Below are 22,331 nucleotides of genomic sequence, written 5' to 3' on the forward strand. Positions count from 1 at the left end.
TAGCCACGAATGAGCGGTTCTATGGGCAGTCCCGCTGTGATTTATCGATTTATCCACGCCGTCCTTTCCTACTCTAAGATCATTTTAAATTTTAAGCCCAAAAATGAAATAGATCCAACGCTCAAGTCGACCACACCACGACTTTTGTATTCAATGCGGCTTTGTCATTTCATGCAACCCAAGCTTATTATTTGGTGTGGTCAACTGGAGCGTTGGATCTGACTCACTTTTCTGCACTTGCCTTAAAATAATCAGAGAGGAGGGATGGACGGCGTGGATAAACCGATACATCAAAGTGGGCCCACCCACGGAACTTCGTGGCTAGAGACGGACGGGGGTAGGACGCAATCCGCGTCCCCTGCGCCAGAGGCAAAAAAACAAATGATGAAGAGAAAAAATAGAAAAAAGACATAAAGAACAACAAAGAAGGGTTAGGGCTTACTAGTTAGAGCAGAGACAGGGAAGGAGACGCTGAGAGGGAGGGGGAGAGAGAGAGAGAGAGAGAGAGAGAGAAGGAGACGTTGGGTCAGAGCAGGTAGGTGCACTTTCAATGCAGCTGCGTTTCCACCTCTCTCCCCCAAACACAAACTGTAACTTTCTTACATTTTACAGAAGTTACAGGCATCCAAACGGCCCCTTATCTGTTAATTTTGTAATTCTTTTTCACTTTTCTGGGGTTTTGATGCTTGGGCGCTTCAATTTTCTAGAGTTTGTGGTGATATTTCAGGGGATTGTGTTCCCTTTCCTTTTGCTTATCTAAGTTTTCGACTGGATCTTCTTTTTAAATTTCTTCTTCTTCTTCGTCTTCTTTGTTTTCTAGGGTTTATTTCTATTTTAGTGCAGATCGAGTGGCGTTTCGGTTTTTTTTTTTTTTTTTTTTTTTAAAAAAAAATTTTAAATTTTTTTTAAAAGGTTCTTAAAAGTTGGTTGAAGCAGATTTGAAACCTTAATTATCATACATCATATGATTTCTATGAAAATTTTCTGAATTTTCTGGACCTGAAATATCTGAAACATGTATGGATGACAGCCGTCTCTGAATTTCTGATCATTGTTATTTTATTTATTTTTTTCTTTTCATGTTGGTGTTTCTTCAGATAATAGATCATCGACTCCATCAGCTTCTCTGTTGCTGAAATTTATTTCTCCAACATATCTGAAAGATTCCTGTGAGTTCTCAGGTTTGAATCAAGAACTATATATTACTGCATATTGTTTAGAGTTCATACATAAGCTGGGTATTATCTGTTGGTAATAGGTAATTGTACTGTATGGTTGGGCATGTTGCGGAAAAACACCCACACACAATCAATGTGATAGAAAAAATCCTAGGAATGAAAGGGGCAAAAGAATAACAAGAGACGGGGACGCACAATGGATATATGTAGTTTGGCAATTCACCCGTGTCCATGGGTAAGTAACATGGAGCTTTCTTCTTCACTAAAACAAGAGAAATCAGAAAATACTAGGTGTATCATCTCTACTTGGCACTGTTCACAAGAATCTCTCACCAAGGAAGTCATCCTTTAAGGAATTTGACCTTGCTCTTTCTCTACTTGGATTTCCCCTTTTGTAGAGAATACACCCAGGAGAACAATTGCGAAAGCCTAAGAAAACTAGGCTGGCTTCACGCTTATTAGTCCTTTTGCACTTGGCACCAGACATAGAATCTCTTACCAAGGAAATCACTCTTTAAGAAATTTCCTAGGAATGAAAGGAGCAAAAGAATAACAAGAGACAGGACGCACAATGGATATATGTAGTTTGGCAATTCACCCGTGTCCATGGAGAAGTAACATGGAGCTTTCTTATTCACTAAAACAAGAGAAATCAGAAAATACTAGGTACATCCTCTCCACTTGGCACTGTTCACAAGAATCTCTCACGAAGGAAGTCATCCTTTAAGGAATTTCACCTTGCTCTTTCTCTACTTGGATTTCCCCTTTTGTAGAGAATACACCCAGGAGAACAATTGCGAAAGCCTAAGGAAACTAGGCTGGCTTCACGCGTATTAGTCCTTTTGCACTTGGCACCACACATAAGAATCTCTTAGGCACCACACATAAGAATCTCTTACCAAGGAAGTCACTCTTTAAGGAATTTCACCTTGCTGTTTCTCTGCATGGTATCCCCTTTTGTGGACAACATAGACAGGAGATTGCAACTGGCAAAGCCTAAGAAAACTAGGCTGGCTTCATACGTATTAAACACACCTTACAGTTCTCTATACATTTTATACACATATACAGCACCGTCACCTTACAGTACAACGAGGGAGGGAGCGAGGAAACTCTCTACGTGTTTGAAACATGCGTATAGCATCACCACCTTAACAGGCCACTCATGATTTTTGGCAGAGTGGACGATTTTCCTACCAACTTGCAAATTTACCCTGCTAGTGATTTGAGGAATCAATGCATGTTTCAGACAAGCATACAGCAGCACCTCCTTAACAGGGCCTTTCATGGGATTTTTGGCAGTGTATGATTTTCCAATTGACCTGCATGCAGTGTAACTTCAGGTGCCTCCCTCATGAAATTACCCTGCTAGTGATTTGGGGAGGAATCCCATCGATCATACTTCCAAATGGCGTTTATCCATACGGATTCCAAATGCTCTCACAACACCATTTGTGATAAAAATGTAGCACATTGACCTCAGTTTTTCCCAGAATGCCATTAGGGCAGCATCCACATGCTTTAACAAATCAAGTGTGCACAGTGAATAAAAGATTGTGGTGGTTCTTCATTCAGCTTTAAAACGTCAAATGAATTTTTTTTTTTCTTTCCAGGAAACCCTACAAATTAATTGGGAACATGCAGTTTTGGCCTGATAAACAGAAAATGCAGTTGAAAACCCGGATATATGCAGCCCCACCTCCTTGTGTTGACGAGTTCGACCGTATTCCTGACTCCATACTCCTTATCATCCTCAACAAGCTCGCAGATGTCAGAGCCCTCGGCCGCTGTGCTGTCGTCTCCAAGCGATTCAATGCCCTCGTCCCCCTCGTGCATGATGTCTTCGTCAAAATTGATCAGGTCGTGTCTGTCGATGGTGATGACGATGAAAACCTAGATTACTCTTCTCAGAGACCACGGAACCTCTTCTCCCACCTCCTCAAACTAATGTTCTTCACCCTCCTGAGACCCTTCCACAACCTCCATGACGTCAGTAATGTTAACAGGCCCCTCCTTCCCCAACTTTCTCATCACTCCGCCGAGCAAGTCCTCAGGAAATTCCATCATATCCATAACCTCCGGATCGAATTGCCCGCTGGCGATGTCGGCACTGAAGATGGCGTCCTCCTGAAATGGAAGGCTGAGTTTGGCAGCACTCTCCAGAATTGTGTCATTCTGGGAGGCATCCGGGTAGATCAGAAGCCAGCATCTGGTCAAGAACCGCTCGAGGACAATGGAAGCATACCTGAATCATTTTATACGAATGGAGGGTTGAAATTGCGAGTGGTCTGGACAATCAGCTCTCTGATTGCTGCGTCCACGAGACACTATTTGCTGCGACCTATAATCAAAGACCATCCAACGCTGAGCAGTTTGATTTTGACGGATGCAGATGGGCAAGGGACCCTGAGCATGACAGCAGAGCAGCTGAGAGAGTTCAGGGAGAAACCATTAGCTGCTTCAGCGTCATCTAGCAGGACCCAGGTGCCAGCTTCAAACATGAAACTGAGATACGTCCCGTATATGGAACTTCCGGAAGGGAAGGGTATTATGCAGGGTGCAACGTTGGTGTCAATCAAGCCATCGGGGGAGAGCACCAGCTCGAATAGGAAGGAAACAGAGGCGTTTGTTGCCAGTGCATTTGATGGGTCGTTCAAGGCAGTTGTGAAGGCGTTGCTGAAACGGAGGACTTATCTGTTGGAGATGAATGGTTTTTAGGCCGTGGCCTATAATTGGCTTTGTGCTTGGGCAGAATGTGGCGAGCTTGCGAAAATGGGTCATTTGTTGGGTGGAGCTTGGCAAAGTGATTGGGATGAGGTGTGTAAAAATCATAATCTCTCCTCATTTTCAGTAACTTTTTTCTTTTTTCCAGCAGAGAAATAACTGCTTTTTTATTTTTTTATTTTTATTTTTTAATGATGGTGAAGGAAAAAAAAAAAAATCTGAGCATTTCATATTAGTGTGTACATCTCTACTGTTAGTCCTGTTGTATGTGGGGGTGGTGATGGCATGTGCTGTTTTCTTGTTTATACAGACAGATAGTTCTTTGGCAGCAGCTTTTGTAGTGCTATGGATGCGTGATTCGAGCTGCTGTTGTTCAATTGTGGACCCTTGTTTGGTGGGTCTGGTCTGTCCTCCTTTCAACCTTTCAACTGGTTTTTCCTCAATCCAGCCATCCATGGTGAGAGGCCCACTTTGAGATGACACAGCGGCCAAAATGCACTAAAAGACCCCCCACCCCAGCCTTATGACTTTGGAATCTAACCAGTCATTGATTAGAAAACAAAGCTGTAGGTGATTTTGGGTCCCAGCTCGCTAGGATTCATTGCAAGTGGGACCAGAAGCTGATCCCCCCTATCCATACGCCATCCTTCACTGTCAGGTGGGGTCCACTGATCACGATGTGGGCCACACGCCCTCTTCCCTGCTCGAGGTGGTCTCCAGTCGATCTGTACTCTCACCTAACTAACTAATCATAACGTCCGGAAAACAATTCACGACGTTGGGGTGATAAGCATGAGTTAAAGAGGGGTTGAAAAGGTGCACTTTCAAAATCCGCCTGCAAGAGGGTAAAAAGCTGCACTTGGCTTTTATTTCATGGGAGTTGTATGATACTCGGGCTGCGTATGATGCTTGATACGCAGGCACCCAGAAATTGTACAAGTGTCATATATTAACTCCGATTAGATTGTGCAGCCCACTGTCGAACTGTGGACAGGAAGGTTTAGTCTCACGAGTTGTACGCCACGTCTGCATTTTGTTATTTGTAAATGCTTGTGTATCATCCATCGCACTATCTAGAGTAGCCTAGTTTTTGGTTTTTTTTTTTTTTTTAAAGCAATAATTGAATCAAGAGATTTTCTGAAATACAATCCAAAATAGAGCTGTACACGAACCAAGTTAGCTCACTCGGCTCGACTCAAAAAAGCTCTATTCATTCGACTTGGTTCGAAACTGAGTTTGAGCTGAGTCAAGCTGATTTTTGGAGCTTGAAAATTTTTTGAACCGAGTTTGAGCTTGTTCGAGCTCGAATCAATTTAGATTGAACCTCAACTCGAATCGAACTCGGATCAAACCAGTTTGGTGACTCGGTTTTTTATATTGATGTTGCTCACCAAGTGGTTGATGAAATGACTCAACGAAGTGTTATTTTGGGTGTATACATTCTCTGCGGATCGGCTGGTGGTGAAGAAGGTATGGATATGAAACAAATCACTCCCAATAAAAGAAATATTACATGGTAAAATTACCATTGTATCTTGATTTTGATGCTATCTACCAGTGTTTGATGAAATAATTTAAACGGCTGCCACTGTTTTGCATATTGTGAGAAATTGCAGGTGCACTCCATGTCTTTTAGAAAATGCTGCAAAGGCTCGAACTTGGCCTGCGCTGCTGATCAAACTGAGCCGAGCTGGCCAGTCAGGCTCGAGCACCGGGCTGAGTCGATAGATGTATATAAGCCTTACTAATCCCACACGAGTGTGCAATAAAGCTTATATCGACACTACACGTGTGCCGGCAGGGCATGATAGGTCCAAGATCTAATCCATCTGTTAGCGAGGCCCCCACAAACTGACGCCTTAGGCCAAGAATCAAGGTTGATACCTGGTCAGGTGGGCTGTTGTTCATTACGTTCATAACACATTCCAGTGGTCATCATGCAAAAATCACACTAATTGGACAACCCAATCCATCCTTGATATGGCCTTCTTTTCTACATCAATCCATTTTCAAAGTCATGGATGGATGCTTACAATTGTCTAAAAAAATGTGGTTCTTTACATCATAAGGCCATAACAAATAGATGGATCAAATGGTTGATTGGACCTATTTTTGTGCAAATCATCTTGGCCGTCCATGCTAAAGACTATTAATCAAATGGTTCATATTTGTTGGATCGGTGTGATGTTTACATGGTAGCCCATGAAATGTGAGATCAACCTAATGAACAGTACATAAAAACGAGTACCAAAAATAGCAAAAAATGTTAAACGTATCACAATGGAATATAAAATATCTATGTGCCATGTTTTTTTTTTAACCATTTATATGTCAATTCAGTAGAGCATCTGAGCTGTGACAAGGGTGGGACAGGCCATGAAGATTACCTGGAGAAAAAATTAGAATGATCCATGCATAAGTGGGCCACATGCATACATTGAATGAAACCATCGGCCTGTCATTGATTTCAATGGCGTAGACCACTTGATGAATGGATCATCTGGTTTTCATCCCAGGTACCCTTTATGATGCGGCCCCAGCTTTTGCACGGATTGGATGTTATAGGAAAGTGACACGTCAGCTTAGGAAAAAAAGTAGCATGCAGGGTTGTGTATGATCATTTCTATGTAATATTTATTCTTTGCAGCGGGGTTTTCGGAAAAAGTTAGCACCAAGTCCGTATTATGCCTTCTGTTTTTTTTTTTTTTGACATCCCAAAGCTATCTCATCAAAGCGAATTTTTAGGATACGAATGTAGGTTTTTTGACAAAAATACTCATGCTTGATAGGGTAAAGCAGCCGGAAAAAATGAGAGTATTTTCATCTTCCTGGGTTTCTACCGGGTCTATACTAAAAAAGTACCCAGATTTCCGTGGGTTAGAATGTGATAAAAATAATAATAGAACGCATGTATGATGCAGGTGGAGACATATGGGTCATATGCAATATTGGTATCTTTGATCCTGACCATCCATTATTCTTAATACATGTGTGGCCCACTTGATGAGTGCACCAGCCAGTCGGCTCATGTTCAATCATCCACACCTTTGATACAATGGGCCTCATGATTGATGGGCCTTGCATCAATGAAGACTTGGGATTAGACTATCCTAGCCGTTTGATGTATGGCGTTGAATTTGAACCGTTGTTGTATCCTTTCCTGTCGGGGTGTGCGGTGGGTTGGGATGACGTTCAAACTGGGCCCAACGGACCTCAAGAAGAACCGACTGTAACTTAACCGGATCCAAGTTCCAACATTTAACCTTTACCAGATCCACAAGTGGGGCCCATATCTCATGGGTGCATAAGGTGGGCTCAAGAAGTTACAAGGATTGGTTGATCTCTACCGTTCAAATCTCTTGCCTTTACCAATGGAATGGATGGAGGTGGATTTCTTTCAAACACGTGGTGGGTCCCACTTTGGTTCCTGCCGCAGTTTTATAGAGAGCAAAGTCGGGCCGTTTGGGGCCCACGCGGATCCTTCATGGATGATACTGTAATGATTCTGATGATACTTTAAAACATCAGAGCCATGCTTGAGGTGGGGCCCACCGTTCAGGTGGTTAAGCTGAGCACGTGCCAACGTCTTCTTTTTTCTTTTTTTTTTCAAATTTAACTCAACGTTGGTAATTGCCAAATGGGAGCGAGCATCACACACATGCATTAGATCTACACCGTTCATCAGGTGGCCCACACCTCAATCGGGATGATTTTGGATGCATGGGCCATGCACGCTAGGCGTAATTATATCAACGGTTTAAATTACTAAACAATGGACCCCACTTGAAGGGTATTGTAAAACCTTCCTAGTTGTAGAAAACATCCTTTTTCCAAGCATATAGTAGCAAACGCTTGCCAAAGAACAAAACCCAAATGCACCATCCAAAACCAGGAATGTATTACACAACCTTTTCATATATAGGCTGTCAATGTCATGATTTTAAGACTCGTCTGAGTCGACTCAGATCCCCCCCAGGAGTGAGTCAGGCCGACTCGATACCGAGTCGATGAGTCTTTACACCCTGATCCATAGCTCAAGTGGCAAACTGAGTGAAAGATACCTCGTTTCAACACTGAGGTCTTGGCATGGATCACTAGTGGGGGTGGCTAACAGTGAAGTGTGAACTGACAGTGGGGGTGTACTAACATGCTAACAAAAAAAAAGAGTCGATGAGTCTTTAAACTAGGTCAATGGTACCCGATCCACCCGACCCAATCTTAAAAGGTCTGGATCCTTTTTTTTTTTTTTTTCTACCATTAGAAAATAAGGTCAGGGACCAATGATGCAGGACAATTAGCCGCTTGCTCTAAAAGCTTGAATTGATTGAGCATGACAAATTAATCCCTTTATCTCATAGCCCAGGCCCCACATCCCATAGATTAGGACCTTGGCCAAACCCCCCTTGTGGACCCTACATCACATGGGTACTGCCTCACACAAACCACATGCCTCACGGGGGGGCGCCTCACACGAGCTGCGCACCCAGTGTGAAAATGCCCCTGAATTAGTCCATCTTCTTGGACCCTGTTAAAAATCAACTCATGAGACCGGCCCGATTACATATTGCAGGCTGGTCTCACGAGTTGTTGTATAGTCCAAACCTGGCCTAATTGAGAAATGGGCCTGAATTTTAAGCTGAACCCAAAGCAAACATAGCCTGAAAACCTGACGGGCCACACCAGCCCATCGACAGCCCTAGTAGCTAGCATACGATAAATTCTAACTTGTCCAAACCATAGTTTGAAAGCCCAAAACCTCAACTCAATGTTCATTCGAGTTGCGATGACTCAATGCTCATCCGAGATTGGTGGTGGGCATTCATTGGACATCTAAAAATGTATCGTGTTCGAGTGACCGCATATCAAGCCTCGTATGCTACCAAAGTATCAAATAACTCCCCTAGTAATTAAATAGAAAATGATGCCCGAAGAGAGTTGATGTTACCTATGTAGCCAGTCGTTGAACTTTTTCCAAGCAATTATAATAAGTCAAAGCTAAATAACTGTGGGGAAGATTATGACAATGTGATCATGAAAAGTGGGCCTCAAATAAGTACAACAATGCTATAGTGATGAGTGTGAATAAAATCAAAGAATATATAACCAATCCTCGAAACTGCGCCTATCCTCAAGACCTTATTCATTTACATGGCCTCTTAAGGTTTTTTTTTTTTTTTTTTTTTTTTTTTTTTTTTTTAATTATTTTAATTTTAAATTTTGAGAAATATATACTTACTATTGTAATAATATACAAACCCAATCTATGTGGACATTAATTTCTATATAATGCTTAGCCATTGAGAAGGTTTGAAAATGAAATAAAGACTCTTTAGTTCTTCTTTTTCTGTGCTTTGATCTTTTCTATGGATTCCATGGCTTCTTCAAATGATTTCTACACATCAAAATTAAGTCTCTAATTAGATATACAATTCTTGAGAGAAAATACATAAACAAATTATAAAAGAGGTAATATTGGAAGAAATGATTTCAACCCATCGATAGTGTGCAAGAGGGCGGGCCCACCTCTCTGTAAAATGTAAGCCATTCAGCTGCGAATAGCTCATGAGATGGCCATGCCACAATATCCCTCCTTTCAGATGATCCCAGCAATATGCTTCCAAACAGCGTCCATGGCTTGCATTTAGCAGGGTAACATCACAAGCATGGTATACCAAAAAAGTTTGACTTGTTAACTGTGGTAACTGTTGCACGTTACTGGGACAAAATGGCCGGAACGGCCATTACAGAAAAATGGCCCGTAATGGCTCGTGATGGAGCCGAAACAGATTTCTTTCAAAAAAAAAAAGGGTAGTGGCTGGACACAGTTACTGTTATGGAATACCTTGGCCGCAAGGCTAGGATTATCTGATGAGGTGAACTTTTGGGGTATATCATGCCCACTTGGGCCCACCATATGAATTATTATAAAGGAGAATAGTAGTCCAGAACTTGAAGAGATAAGTGACATACCCCCGAATTTTGCATCTTCCAGATCGCCTCGCCGCTTCTTTCAATAGCAACTGCCCCACCTAATATAACACTGAAAAGAGCCGATCATCACTACGACTTCTTGTATCCATGCGTTAAGAAGAAAGAAGATCATGACCCTTCACATGTGTGCGCGTGTGCGGGACATCTGACTCATGCTTCATATTTGCCCCACTGAGTCATGCTTCATATATGCCCCACTGCAGATGGCCTGGCCCGTGATTCAGACTGGTCAACTCATCAATCAGGCTATACAGTGACCCACCTGACAAATTGACTGGCCTGACCTTCGCGCCAGGTCATCTAGATTCTACACGCCACCTGACGCACAGCTCTGATGCCCTGCACATACCAGGTTGGCGTGCATGGGATTCATAGAGCTGTGGGAGTCTTCGCAGTTTCTTCAAGCAGGAGTTACCATACAACCCTCTGCATTGGAACAGTGAAGCGTGACAATGGCTACTCTGTCCAAGATCATATCAGCATGAGCTGCAGAAGATCATGGAAAGCTCATTACCCTCGCAATCCCTCAAGCAGTGCAACCGATAGTGTCTTTTGTTTCCTATGACCTATGTAACAATGGAATGGAATTTTGAACACGGAATTTTATCAAAAAAGGATATCATAAAAAACTTTTTTTTTTTTTTTTGAAGAGTAACTTTTAGCTAATTTTGTCACAAATGCATCCAAAATGAGGAAGTAGCCCACAAATTATCATTATATTTCTTTCTATTCTAACTAGAAAGTAAAGTGAGTTCAATTTGGAGTATGGGACACAAGCTTAGAGGATCTTCTATGGACTTAGCCAATTTTGGCCCACATTCTACATAAGAGACTTGTTCGGTGTGCAAAAAAATCTAGAATAGTCTATGGTCTGGTGAAGTTATGTAAAGAACCCTAAAATATTTTTAGAGTTCCAATTCCCCAGGAGTCTTGTAGCTAGGCTTGTGCATATTAGTCTAAAAGTTCCTAGGGAATTCCTAACGAATGGATGCTATATGGCACCATCCTAGCCATTTATGTCAAGTAGCTAGAAGCTTCTTATGCATATATAAGGGGTAGGGCTCCTCATTTTGAACTAACTCCCCACGACTATCACCAGCCTGGACCACATCCAATGCCCTTCTGTTGTGGGCACTCCTAGCTTGATGATCCCTATCACATATTAAGTAACCCAAGTTTCTCAGCTGCCTTGTGGGTTGCCCGTGTCTAGTGGCTTCTTGATGTCCTTCCCTTCATTGGACTTCCTTCTCTCTGCAACTTTTATTTTGTTGGAGTGGTTGGCCTACTTGGACTTTGAAGCACCATCAGTCTTGTTAGTGAACACTACAAGCAGATCGGCCACTGCAAATGTAGATGCAAGGTCTCACACACCTCCTTGTTCCGTCCAAGGATGTAAGCCATTCATGAAAAAGAGCCAGACTTTTTTCTGCCATGTCCATGATGTCCAACGACAACATTGCGAATTGCTTCAGTCGCAAATCGACCCAGTATGCCAGAGTCTCTTATGATGCTTTCTTTCCAAGTACTCACACATTCACAGGAAGGAACCAAAACTTCAACTCCTTTAGGTCCTTTCATGTAGCAATGGTGTAGAGCCCCCCTTCTTGATGTCTCCATACATCCTACGCCACCGCAGCATTGCCATCACTGGTGGTACTTCAGCCTCCTTGTCCTCTAACTTGGAAACGTTGAAACATTACTCCAACTGTCACAAGAAAATCTCCCAACTCCCTCATGTCCCTAGCCCCTAGAACACTTAGGGTATCAAGGATCCTAAACCTCATGACCTACCTTGGAGTAGGCCCAGTATTGGCATTATCTTCTCCAAGATATTGAACTTCATACACAACTCGACCTCCTCTCCCATTACTTCATGAACTACAGCAATTTGGGAATAAATCCACCGTACTCGCTATGTTGTCATCAATCTCCTTAATCGCATCAGCATAACTTGTTGAGTTCCCACCAGGTTCCACAACCTTTCATCCCCCTTCAGCAATTGCAAGCTCCAACTTGTCAACACGATCCTCCAACAAATACTCACCCTTGAGTAATTAGACCTATTCCTCCTACTGTGTTGGATGATCACATCTCTGGCTATTCATCACCTCCGAGGTCAACATGGTGCTCACAAAACCAACTAGGCTAATACCAACTATCACAAACTTGCTAACTCCTTGGCATGCTTGCCCGTGCGGCACTCGTGCAACACTCCAACGCTACTCGAGTTAGTCTAACTCCCACTTACACCAATGAGAATTACAATCCAATGACTTAGGGAGAATGCAAGAGAACATGAGAATGAATGGGAAAGCTTGTATTGCACTACATAAAGAATATTATAACTCCGAGAAAGTAAAGAAGAAGAACATAGTGAGGCATAACAAGCTTCTAGCTACTTTATATAAATGCCTAGGATTGTGTTATTTGACATTCGTCCAATGGTCAGGAATCCTCTATCAAGCATTTAGACTAATCTACACAAGTCTAGCTATAAGAATCACCTAAAGAACTCTAAAACATTCCACGGTTCGTTACACAACTTTACAAGACTCTAGAGCATTCTACACATTTGTACACTATGTACATGCTTCTTATGTACAATGTGAGCAAAAAATGGCCCAGTCTATAGAAGAACCTCTGAGCTTGTGACAGCAAGAATTGAATATGGATGCTGAAGAAGGTATACTAGAATTTGGTCATTTTCGCACCGTTAGACTAACAATTGTTTTTCAAATCAATAGTGCATCCAAATACACCAGTAATGAAGTTCATTGACTGTTGGGGGGATTTCTTTCCAAACACAGATTGCTATTGCCTTGTGATTCTATATTGCATGTTCCCATGCATGTTAGTCACATGTAGAATCTGCTTCACCATAATCCAAATTTGGCCTAATCCATGATAATCTACTTTCTAATGAGAAAACTTACAAACATAGTAGCGAAAAGGGATAAGAAAAACAAATACAGCACCAAACAGTTGAAATCTCATTTGAGATCATTAGGCTGCATTTGGATGCTTGTAAGTTCTTTAAGTTATAAGTTAAATTACAGGGGAAAGAAAGTTATAGGTAATCTTGTTTGGATGTAAGTTGTAACTTACTTACAGCCAAGTAACTTAGTTTCAGTGTTTAGATAACGTATAAGTTAGTTGCAGGTAATAAGTTGTATTCATGCCAACTACAAGTTGAAATAGGGAATCCTTTAAAAATCAAATTGATACATAAGAAAGCTTGGATGAAAGTATGTCGATTTATTGAGCCCACCTGGAAATATAGTTGGGAAAATTCTTAAACTAAACTAATCATCAGGTGGGCCATATAAGTGGGCCCACGTACTCAAAATGCTTGTAATGTAGAAAACAAACTTAAGGTAAGGCAAAGGTAACTACAAATTTTCATTAGGTGGGCCATAGAGTGTCATTTCAATTTTTCGCCTTCTATTTGAGGTTTATCAAACAATTTGGCCTTGGATTTTTATAGCAATTTTAAACACGCTAAAGGTGGCCTGCAATTGGATTGAAAAAAAAAAAAAAACAATGCATAGCATATAGTTGAGATTTAACTGGAAAAAGTCCGCAACTACTATCATCAAAGCATAGTTAAAAGAAGTGATAAAAATAAATAATAAAAACAATAGGTAAGAAGCCAAATGCTTAGACAGAGCATTAAAATAAGATGGAAGTGAAATACATCCCGTCCACATCTTATTTTTCTATGATAGCTAGGTGGGGTCCGCTGTGATGTTTGTGATAAATTCATCTTGTGTTTCTTCCAAGAATTTTTTAATTCGAAATTTCAAAGATACAAGTAACTTGAAAAACAACATTTCTACCTATGAGATTTTCGCAGTAGAGAAAAAGTTACTTGTAACTTTCCACCCCCAAACACCATAAACAACAAAGTTACATGTAATACATTTTAGAAAAGCTATAGGCATCCAAATGGCCCCAAAGCCATAAGTAGGAAATTTATAACCTCGATACATAAAAGAAGAAGAAGAAAGGATTCCCTTGTTAGGGAAACTTCTCATGAAATTTAGCTTTTTCTTTTTTTCAGAGAGAGAGAGAGGGTGAGTAACACAACATTTATCCCAATCATAAACCTAATTCATAAAAAATGGCATATCTATAACCATTGAATGTTGGCATTACGATCATAGCCTTCTTGCAACCATTTGAGTCAGATGTACGAATCATACTTCGCCAGCAACTCCTTAGGCCCTTTGGTAGGTGAAAAGCCTTCATATCCCATCTCACAACCTCTATACCGGTCCTTTAAAGTCTTCCTCGGCTCAATCAAGAGGAGACCGGAAACAGTAACGGCATTTCCTAGCTTTTATAATAAAAGTTACACGACACTCAGGCTGTTTATGACGCTTGATACACAGCCACTCAGAAACTGTACACTCAAATAAAATCAACTAGAATGTGGAGCCCACTGTTGCCAAGTCACAATCCCAACATCCGATTGGTTAAAAAATCCTAACCATTGATTCATGGACGCTTGTTCATGGAAATAGGAACGTTGGATATTTTTCATTTTTTACCGTCCAATAAATGTCCATCAATTCAACAGGCAGATGATCAAATAAGCTTAATTTTTCATTCATTATAAATCTACACCAAGTACCATAATTTAGAGTGTTTTGACTATTTTATGCCACATGTGCAATTTCTAAGTAATTTCTAAGCGTCTGTATATCATTCATCACACTCTGCCAGCGTATCAAAGTATCCCTCGAATTCCAATTGTGTTCCTTTCACATCCAAATTGTAACATGAATGCTAAGAAAGAAAAATCACAATTTGGTCATTTCCACTTTCTTAGACTAACAATTGCAATTCAATTCGATAGCGCATCCAAACGCACCCCTCGTAGAGACAGGCAAATAACATCAGCAATCTGAACTGAAACATACAAACAAAGCAAACAAACATCGAACTTACCCGCCGAATGCAAGATTGAGAAGAAACCCACGTCTCGTCACGAACCGAAGCAAGATATCGAAATTGAAACCGGCCCTTTCTTTCGGCCTATAAGCATTCCTACTGTAACCATACCCGCCACTGCGGCTGTTTCCTCCTCCTGAAAATCCACCACGTCCATTAAAAGATCCAGACCGCAGATTGTAGTCGGCCCGCTTCCGATCGTCAATAAGCACTTCGTAGGCCTCCGAAACCTGCTTGAATCTAACAGTAGCTCCATCTCTAACCTCTTTCGAGGACTGCGAGTGCTTGTCTGGGTGGAATTTCAAGGCTAAATTCCTGAAAGCTTCTTTGATCTCGTCTTTCGTCGCGTTTCGGCTCAATCCGAGGATCTTGTAGTGATCCATGGGTGGAGAAATCCATGAAGAGGAAAACCCGTCAAAGGTAATTTGAAATTCTCTTGATTTTCATGGATTTTAGCTCAAAACCAGAGGATTTTGTTTTGGGTTTTGGATGAAATCATGGAAACCCAAGATTCTCTTGATTTTTCATGGAATTTGGCTCAAAGAAAGAGGCTTGTGTAGATTTTTGGATGAAATCATGGAAATTCGAGATGGGTTTCTCCAGGGACGATCTAACAGAGAAAACCCAGAAATGAGGAATCGAAATTTCCTGAATTTCGCTCCAACCCAAGCAAGAAAAATCCCAGTCTAAGAGAAATCGGTAATTTCCGTGGATTTCTGTACGTGGGGTTTTGCTTCAATACGTGGAGTTTTACTAAGGGCCCGTTTGGCCGGGTGGATTGGGAGGGATTGAATGGTATTAGGGTGGATGGCATGGATTTCTAGGTAATGATGGGGTTGTCAGTGGATTGTCTGGAGATCCATGGGATTGCTATAACCAGTCTGTTCGGAGCGCCCAGCCGGGATTAAACCTTCTCATCCCTTCCAAAATCTCAAACCAAACACCTCACAGGCAAATTTGAAAGGATTAGAGTCGATTGGATGGGATTTAAAGGTAATGATGATGTTGTCAGTGGATTGTCTTAAGATCCATGGGATTGGGATCAGATCACCGACTCTGTTGGACACGCCAGGCCAATCCCGGGATTTGACTTCCAATCCCTTCCATTACCATCCAATCCCTTCCAATCCAACCAGCCAAACGGGCCCTAAATGCACGCGCGCGTGGAACGCTACCGAACCAATGCAGTACACGTGCCAATATGGAGCACTTGTGGGAGATCTGAGCTTTCCATATAGTTGGAAATTAGTTCTTTTAACTTCTCAGATTGAAATAATATACCAAGTAAATGTATGGTTAAAATAAATTTTCTATAGCCGTCCATTCGTTTACATGTGGCCCACCTGAACTCTCCATAGACTTGAATTTTAGTAAAGAAGATCTATAAATTTGATCCAATCGTATGGAAGGATCTGATATATCATGTGTTTTATTAATTCGTGTTGATGGCCAGATATGCATGCGCGCGTGTAGTTATTAAATCTCGTTTTTCCCTTATTTCTTTCTTTTTTTAAAAGTAATAGAGCAGATCGCATGGTGTGTTGACGTCACCAAGTTCTGTAGGCCTGACTGTGATGTATGTGTTATATCCACACCGTCCATTCATTTATAGAGATCATTTTAGGACATTATCGAAAAATTGGGGCAAATCCAAAGCTAAAGTGGACCACACTATAGAAAACAATGGGGCAATGATGCATACGGTTGAAACTTTCTCAGGTCCACCGTGATGTTTATTTAATATCTAACCTGTTCACAGGGTCACAAATACCTGTATGAAGGTTAAAAAACAAATATCAGATTGATCCAAAACTTCTGTGACCCCTAAGAAATTTTCAATGGTAGGCATTCAATCCCCACTTCTTTCGGTGGTGTGGTCCACTTGAGTCTTGGATATGCCTCATGTTTTGATTCATGCCTAAAATGATCCCTTCAAATGGATGGACGGTGTGGATATAACACACACATCACAGTGGAGCCCACGGAACTTAGTGACGTCAACACACCACCAAGGGCGGCCGTGGGTAGGTGGTGGGTAGCACACCACGCAATCGGAAGCGGATTGCCTCTGACCCGGGTCCAGAGATATTCTTGTGGCCGGGACTGTGTGGGACCCACATAGATTTCCCTGACACATCCTCTCCGTCCTTATGTTTCGCAAGAACACGTAAGGACAGAATTCTAAAAATTAGGCAGATCCAAAACTCATGTGGGCCATACCACACGAAACAGTGGGGATTGAACGGCTTGGAGTGACATAAGTTTTGTATCATGATTATATTTATGCCTACCGTTTATCTGAGTTGTAATAACCTTATGAACGGTTTGTATGTCATATAAACATCATGGTCAGATCCATGAAGGTTTCAACGGTGCACGTTTTCGTTCTTACTGTTTTGTTGGTGTGGCCTACCTAAGTTTTGGATCCGTGTGATTTTTAGAGTCTTGTCCTATTGTGATCTTTCAAAACAGATGGACGGGGTGGATCTGTCATGTACATCCCCCTTCCCACGCAATCCGCTTCTAGGAAAGGAAACGTGGGGAGCTTGTTATTGGTAGTCCGCGGGCTACCAAATATATTCCGTAGTTGGGCGGATGATCGGCGCCGTTCAAAAAGTAGGGCCGCTATTAATAGGAAACTCTGAGATGCCACACACTAATCTATGTTCGGATGGTTAGGATCATCTCTACTGGAAAAGAGGGACACCAACGGCCAGTAAATGGTGGACCCCAAGAGGCTGTCATGCTGATCCATCCACATGGCCCAACCTCCGGCTACAACCACGGACTCGGATTCCGTAGTGACGCCCCTAGCATGGAGTTCGGTACTGTTTCAAGCTCTGTGGGACCCACCATAACGTATGTGTTTTATCCACGCCGTCCATCCATTTTCCAGGTTATTTTAGGCTATCATCCCAAAAAACGATGCAGACTCAAAGCTCAAATGGACCACACCGAGTGGAACAGTGTGAATTGAATGCTTACCTTTGAAAGATTCTTGTAGGCCATAGGATCAAGCTGGATTTTATGTTTACCGTTCATCCAATTTATGTAACTTTATGAATAGGCTGGATGGAAAATAAACATAACGGTGGATCCTAAGAAGGTTTCAACAGTAGGCATCACTATACCCACAGCTTCCCATGGTGTGGTCCACTTGAGCTTTGGATCTGCCTCATTTTTAGGCTCATACCCTTAAAACAACATGAATGGACGGTGTGGATAAAACACAAACATCATGGTGGGCCCTCAGAGCATTTCCAGTACTGAGCTGGGTACTGGAGGGGTCACTACCGAACCAAGTCCTACAACTACACTTCAGTGGTCCGAGGACTATCTGCCTTTTGCCCTTTTTGTGCGAAGTTTGAGATCTAACAGGATGCCACGTGGCTTTTTCTTGGCCGTGTGCTTTGTAGGACTAATTGAAGGTTAACGTGCACCGTTAGTGACCATTTATTCTTTCCCACCTCGCGATGGTAGGTAAACGACTAAACGTGCATGAAATCCACACCGTCCATCAGGATACGCCACCCTTTTTTTAATTTTGAATCTTAAAGGTCAGGACGATTCAACATTCACGTGGTTGAAATTAGACAAAAACATCTAAATCTCGTGGTATGGCTCATATTAGTTATTAGAATTCTGTGATTTTTGGCTAATCCTTTCGTTCTGATGACATACATCAGATGAATGGATTGGATGGCATAGAAACACCACGTATGGTCTTAAACAAAACTAACGGTGGACGTTCCATCTCAACTTTTTCCTGTGATGTGGCCCATTAGAAACAATTCTAATGCTTCCAACCTTCGTGTATTATTAAACCGTTGGATGGACGGACGTGGATTGCCGCCGACTGACGCTATCAGTAACCAGTAGCTACTGAACAGTACCATGGGCCCGCACCATAATGTATGTGTTTTATCCACATGGTTCTTCCATTTTTTCAGATCATTTCAGGCCATTGATTCAAAAATAAGTCAGATCCAAATCTCAAGTGGACCACACCATTGGAATCAGTTGTGATTGAACACCCACAATTAAAAACTTCCTGAGGGCCACAAAAGTTTTGGATGAAGTTGATATTCGTGTTTTCCCTTCATCCAGGTTCGTGTAACATAATCAACAGGTTAGATTGCAAATAAACATTACATTAGATCCTAGGAAGTTTTTAATGGTAAGCATTCAATCACCAATGTTTTCTTGCAGTGTGGTCCACTTGAGATTAGGATCTGTCTTATTCTTGGGCTCATGCCTGAAATGATCTGAAAAAATGAACCACAGTGTATGTGTTTTATCCACATCTTTCATCCATTTTTTTCAGATCATTTCAGGCCATTAACTCAAAAATAATTCAGATCCAAATCTCAAGTGGACCACACCATAAGAAACAGTTGTGATTGAACACCCACCATTAAGAACTTCTTGGGGGCCACAAAAGTTTTGAATGAAGCTGACATTCATGTTTTTCCTTAAGCCAGGTTCATGTGACATGATCAACAGGTCATATTTTAAATAAACATTACAGTAGGCCCTAAGAAGTTTTTAATGGTAGGCATTTAATCACCATTGTTTTCTTGCGGTGTGGTCCACTTGAGATTTGGATCTGTCTTATTCTTGGGCTCATGCCTGAAATGATCTGAAAAAAGTGAACCACCTGGATAAAACACATACATCTTAGCTGGCCCACAGAGCACTGTGGATTAGTGACTCCGTGCTGGGCAATTCACGTCCTGGATGGACCCCCTAAGTGGGGCAAAGTTCAGAGCTATCAATCATGACCATTGAAACTTGACTGTTGCAAAAAGGAATACTTGCACGTGATTTAACTGATCCGGACGCTACGTAAGTTCTAGATTGTTGATCAGACATACCTTCTAAGGTGGTCATATCTTTGCATATATTGATGGAAGGATTGATCCAAATTGCTATCCACCATCTTGAAATGGTGTAGATTGCCACCGTCCTACTTTTGAAACATTTGTATAAGAGGTTTGCACATGGTGTGTAGAGACATCTAGAATAGCTTATAGTCTAGTGAAGCTAGAGAATCCTAAAATATTTCTAGAGTTCTCCAAGAGTTTTGTATCTAGACCTATTGATGCAGGACAATTAACCACTTGCTCTAAAAACTCATATTAATAGAGAGTGGCGAATCAATCTATTTATCTCGTAGCTCAAGCCCAATATCCCATAGGTTAGGATGTCGACCAAACCCTCTTCGTGGGCCCCACTTCATATGGGCCTATCTCACACGGGCGCCCACCCCGAGTGCATTCCCGCATTCCATGTGCTACCCCACTCAAGCCTAGTGTGAAAATGCCCATTGTGCATATTAGTCTAAAAACTCTTAGAGGATTCCTATCTATTGGGGTGGATACCACATGGCACCATTCTAGACATTTATATCAAATAGCTGGAAGCTTCTTATGCACATGTAAGGGAGGAGGACTAAGCATTTTGGACTAACTCCTCACTACTATCACTGGCTTGGACCACGTTCAATGCCCTTCCATTGAGGGCAGTCCTAGCCTGATGGTCCCTATCACATATTAAGTAACCTAGGCTTCTCCTCTGCCTCTTGGGTTTGCCCATGTGTAGAGCTGGGCACGAGACAACTCATCTCGTCCGACTCGTTCAGACCTGACTCGACCCAAACCGAATGGGTGAGTCGGTTCGAACCGAGTAGGCTTCTCCCAATCCGAACTCAAATCGAGTTGAGTCCAAGTTACCTAGTAACTCAATCCGGTCAGACTCAACTCGATCCGAAACACAACTCAACTCGGGTTTGATTTTTTTGAAAAAAAGAAATAATTATTATTTCTAACCATTTCTAGCCTTACCTGCCGCACCCGACCCCGACTCCGACCCGATCCCAAACTCTCTCTCCCTCTCTCAATCCCCCCCCCCCCCAATCTCTCGATTTGACACGGTCCGGATTGGTCCAGACCAGACCCGGACTCAGATCAGGTGAGGCATCCTGGACTTAGTACCGAGCCAGATCGAGTTCTGGTCAAGCCTATTTCAAAACCCGATTGAGTCGGGTCAGCCCTAACTTGGTCTAACTCGACTCAATGCCCAGCTTTACATGTGTGTCCTGTGGCTTCTTAATGTCCTTCTCTTCATTGGACTTTCTTCTCTCCCCACCTTTTATTTTGTTGGAGTGGTTGGCCTACTTGGCCTTTGAAGCACCATCAATCTTGTGAGTCAACTCAACAAGCAGCTTGGCCACTGCAAATGTAGATGCAAGGTCTGCACACCACATCGATCAAGTCCTTTTCCATCCAAGGTGGTAAGCAATTTATGAAGAAAAAGAGCTTGCCTTTTTCTGCCATGTCCATGATGCCCAACAACAACATCGAATTGCTTGACAAACTCAAATCGACCCAGTGTGCCAGAGTCTCTTACACTCCTTGTCAAGTACTGAGTACTCAAAACGTTCTTAGGATGGAATCACAGCTTCAACTCCATGAGCTCCTCCCATGTAGCAATGGTGCATAGTCCCTCCTTGATGTAACTATACATCCCATGCCACTACAGCATTGCCATCACCGGTGGTACTTTGGCTTCCTCATCCTTAACTTGGAAACATTGTTGAGTTCTCTCCAAGTTCCACAACCATGCATCCCCATTCAGCAATGGCAAGCTCCAACTTGTCCATGCAATCCTCCAACAAACAAAGGTCCATACTCACCCTCAAGTCATTAGACCCATCCCTCCTGTTGCACTTGAAATGTTAACATCTGGGTCTATTCATCACCTCCGACATGGTGCTTACAAAACCAACTAGGCTAAGTCCAACACGACTCAAGTTCAGCAAACTCCCACTAAAAACCACTGAAAACTAGAAGAGTGAATGGGAAAGCTTGTATCATACTACAAAGAATATTATAAATTTGAAGAGCTAGTAAAAGAGAGATGCCCAAATCCTTAATTCCATATATAGACATAAGAAGCTTTTGGCTACATTATATAAATGCTTAGGATAATTAATGCGAGAGCATTTTCACACCGAGCTCGAGTGGGGTGGCTTGTGGGATGCAGGGGCACACACAGGGTGGGTGGCCCGTGTGAGGCGGGTGGCTCAAATGAGGCGGGCCCCACCCGGTTGAGGCAGGTGGCTCATGTGAGGTGGTACCCATGTGATGTGGGGCCCACGATGGGGGTTCGGCTGAGGTCCTGACCCATGGGATGTGGGGCTTGGCTATGAGATAAATGGATTGGTTTGTCGTGCTCTATCAGTTCGAGCTTTTAGAGCAAGTGGTTAATTGTCCTGCATCAATAATGTCATATGACATTCATCCAATAGTAAGAAATACTCCTTAAAGCTTCTACATTAATCTACAAAAGTCTAGCTATAAGGCTCTTATAGAGGACTATAAAACATTCCAGGGTTCTTTACACAACTCTACAAGACTCTAGAGTATTCTACACAGCTCTACACTATGTACATGCCTCTTATGTACGATGTGAGCCAAAATTGGC

General features: G+C 42.2%; 2 protein-coding genes across 4 annotated transcripts; one reads left to right on the top strand and one right to left on the bottom strand.

The window, feature by feature from the left end:
* The first annotated feature begins 447 nt into the window (after window positions 1–447).
* On the top strand, window positions 448–5,015 carry LOC131251083 (F-box protein At4g18380-like). 3 transcript variants are annotated; one of them, XR_009173578.1, is made up of 5 exons: window positions 471–535; window positions 1,098–1,181; window positions 2,792–3,995; window positions 4,213–4,868; window positions 4,916–5,015. XR_009173578.1 is itself a non-coding variant. In XM_058251585.1 (3 exons), the coding sequence occupies exon 3, from the start codon at window positions 2,817–2,819 to the stop codon at window positions 3,894–3,896; it is 1,080 nt and encodes a 359-aa protein (XP_058107568.1). In that variant the 5' UTR covers window positions 468–535; window positions 1,098–1,169; window positions 2,792–2,816; the 3' UTR covers window positions 3,897–3,995. The 3 variants fall into 3 exon arrangements, 2 of the variants coding, with proteins under 2 accessions (XP_058107569.1, XP_058107568.1); XM_058251585.1 differs by lacking the exons at window positions 4,213–4,868; window positions 4,916–5,015 and having other exon boundaries at window positions 468–535; window positions 1,098–1,169; XM_058251586.1 differs by lacking the exons at window positions 1,098–1,181; window positions 4,213–4,868; window positions 4,916–5,015 and having other exon boundaries at window positions 448–535.
* A 3,579-nt stretch (window positions 5,016–8,594) lies between these two features.
* On the bottom strand, window positions 8,595–15,545 carry LOC131251084 (chaperone protein dnaJ 72). The gene is made up of 3 exons (XM_058251588.1): window positions 14,844–15,545; window positions 9,873–9,942; window positions 8,595–9,294 (listed from the first exon to the last, which is right to left on the bottom strand). Exons 1-3 carry the CDS (start codon window positions 15,227–15,229, stop codon window positions 9,232–9,234), a joined length of 519 nt encoding a protein of 172 aa, XP_058107571.1. The 5' UTR covers window positions 15,230–15,545; the 3' UTR covers window positions 8,595–9,231.
* Between the last annotated feature and the right edge of the window lie 6,786 nt (window positions 15,546–22,331).

The sequence above is a fragment of the Magnolia sinica genome, chromosome 7, assembly GCF_029962835.1.
Source record: "Magnolia sinica isolate HGM2019 chromosome 7, MsV1, whole genome shotgun sequence".
In the NCBI taxonomy this organism is placed as follows: Eukaryota; Viridiplantae; Streptophyta; class Magnoliopsida; order Magnoliales; family Magnoliaceae; genus Magnolia; species Magnolia sinica.

Bases quoted from the DNA above. Each gene is read 5' to 3' on its own strand.
- LOC131251083 (XM_058251586.1), top strand. From the start codon at position 2,817: ATGCAGTTTTGGCCTGATAAACAGAAAATGCAGTTGAAAACCCGGATA.
- LOC131251084 (XM_058251588.1), bottom strand. From the start codon at position 15,229: ATGGATCACTACAAGATCCTCGGATTGAGCCGAAACGCGACGAAAGAC. The intron at 9,943-14,843 runs GTAAGTTCGATG...GGCTCTTTTCAG, and splicing joins CTCAATCTTGCATTCGGCGG to TGTTATATTAGGTGGGGCAG. The intron at 9,295-9,872 runs GTATGTCACTTA...TTTGATGTGTAG, and splicing joins GGAAGATGCAAAATTCGGGG to AAATCATTTGAAGAAGCCAT.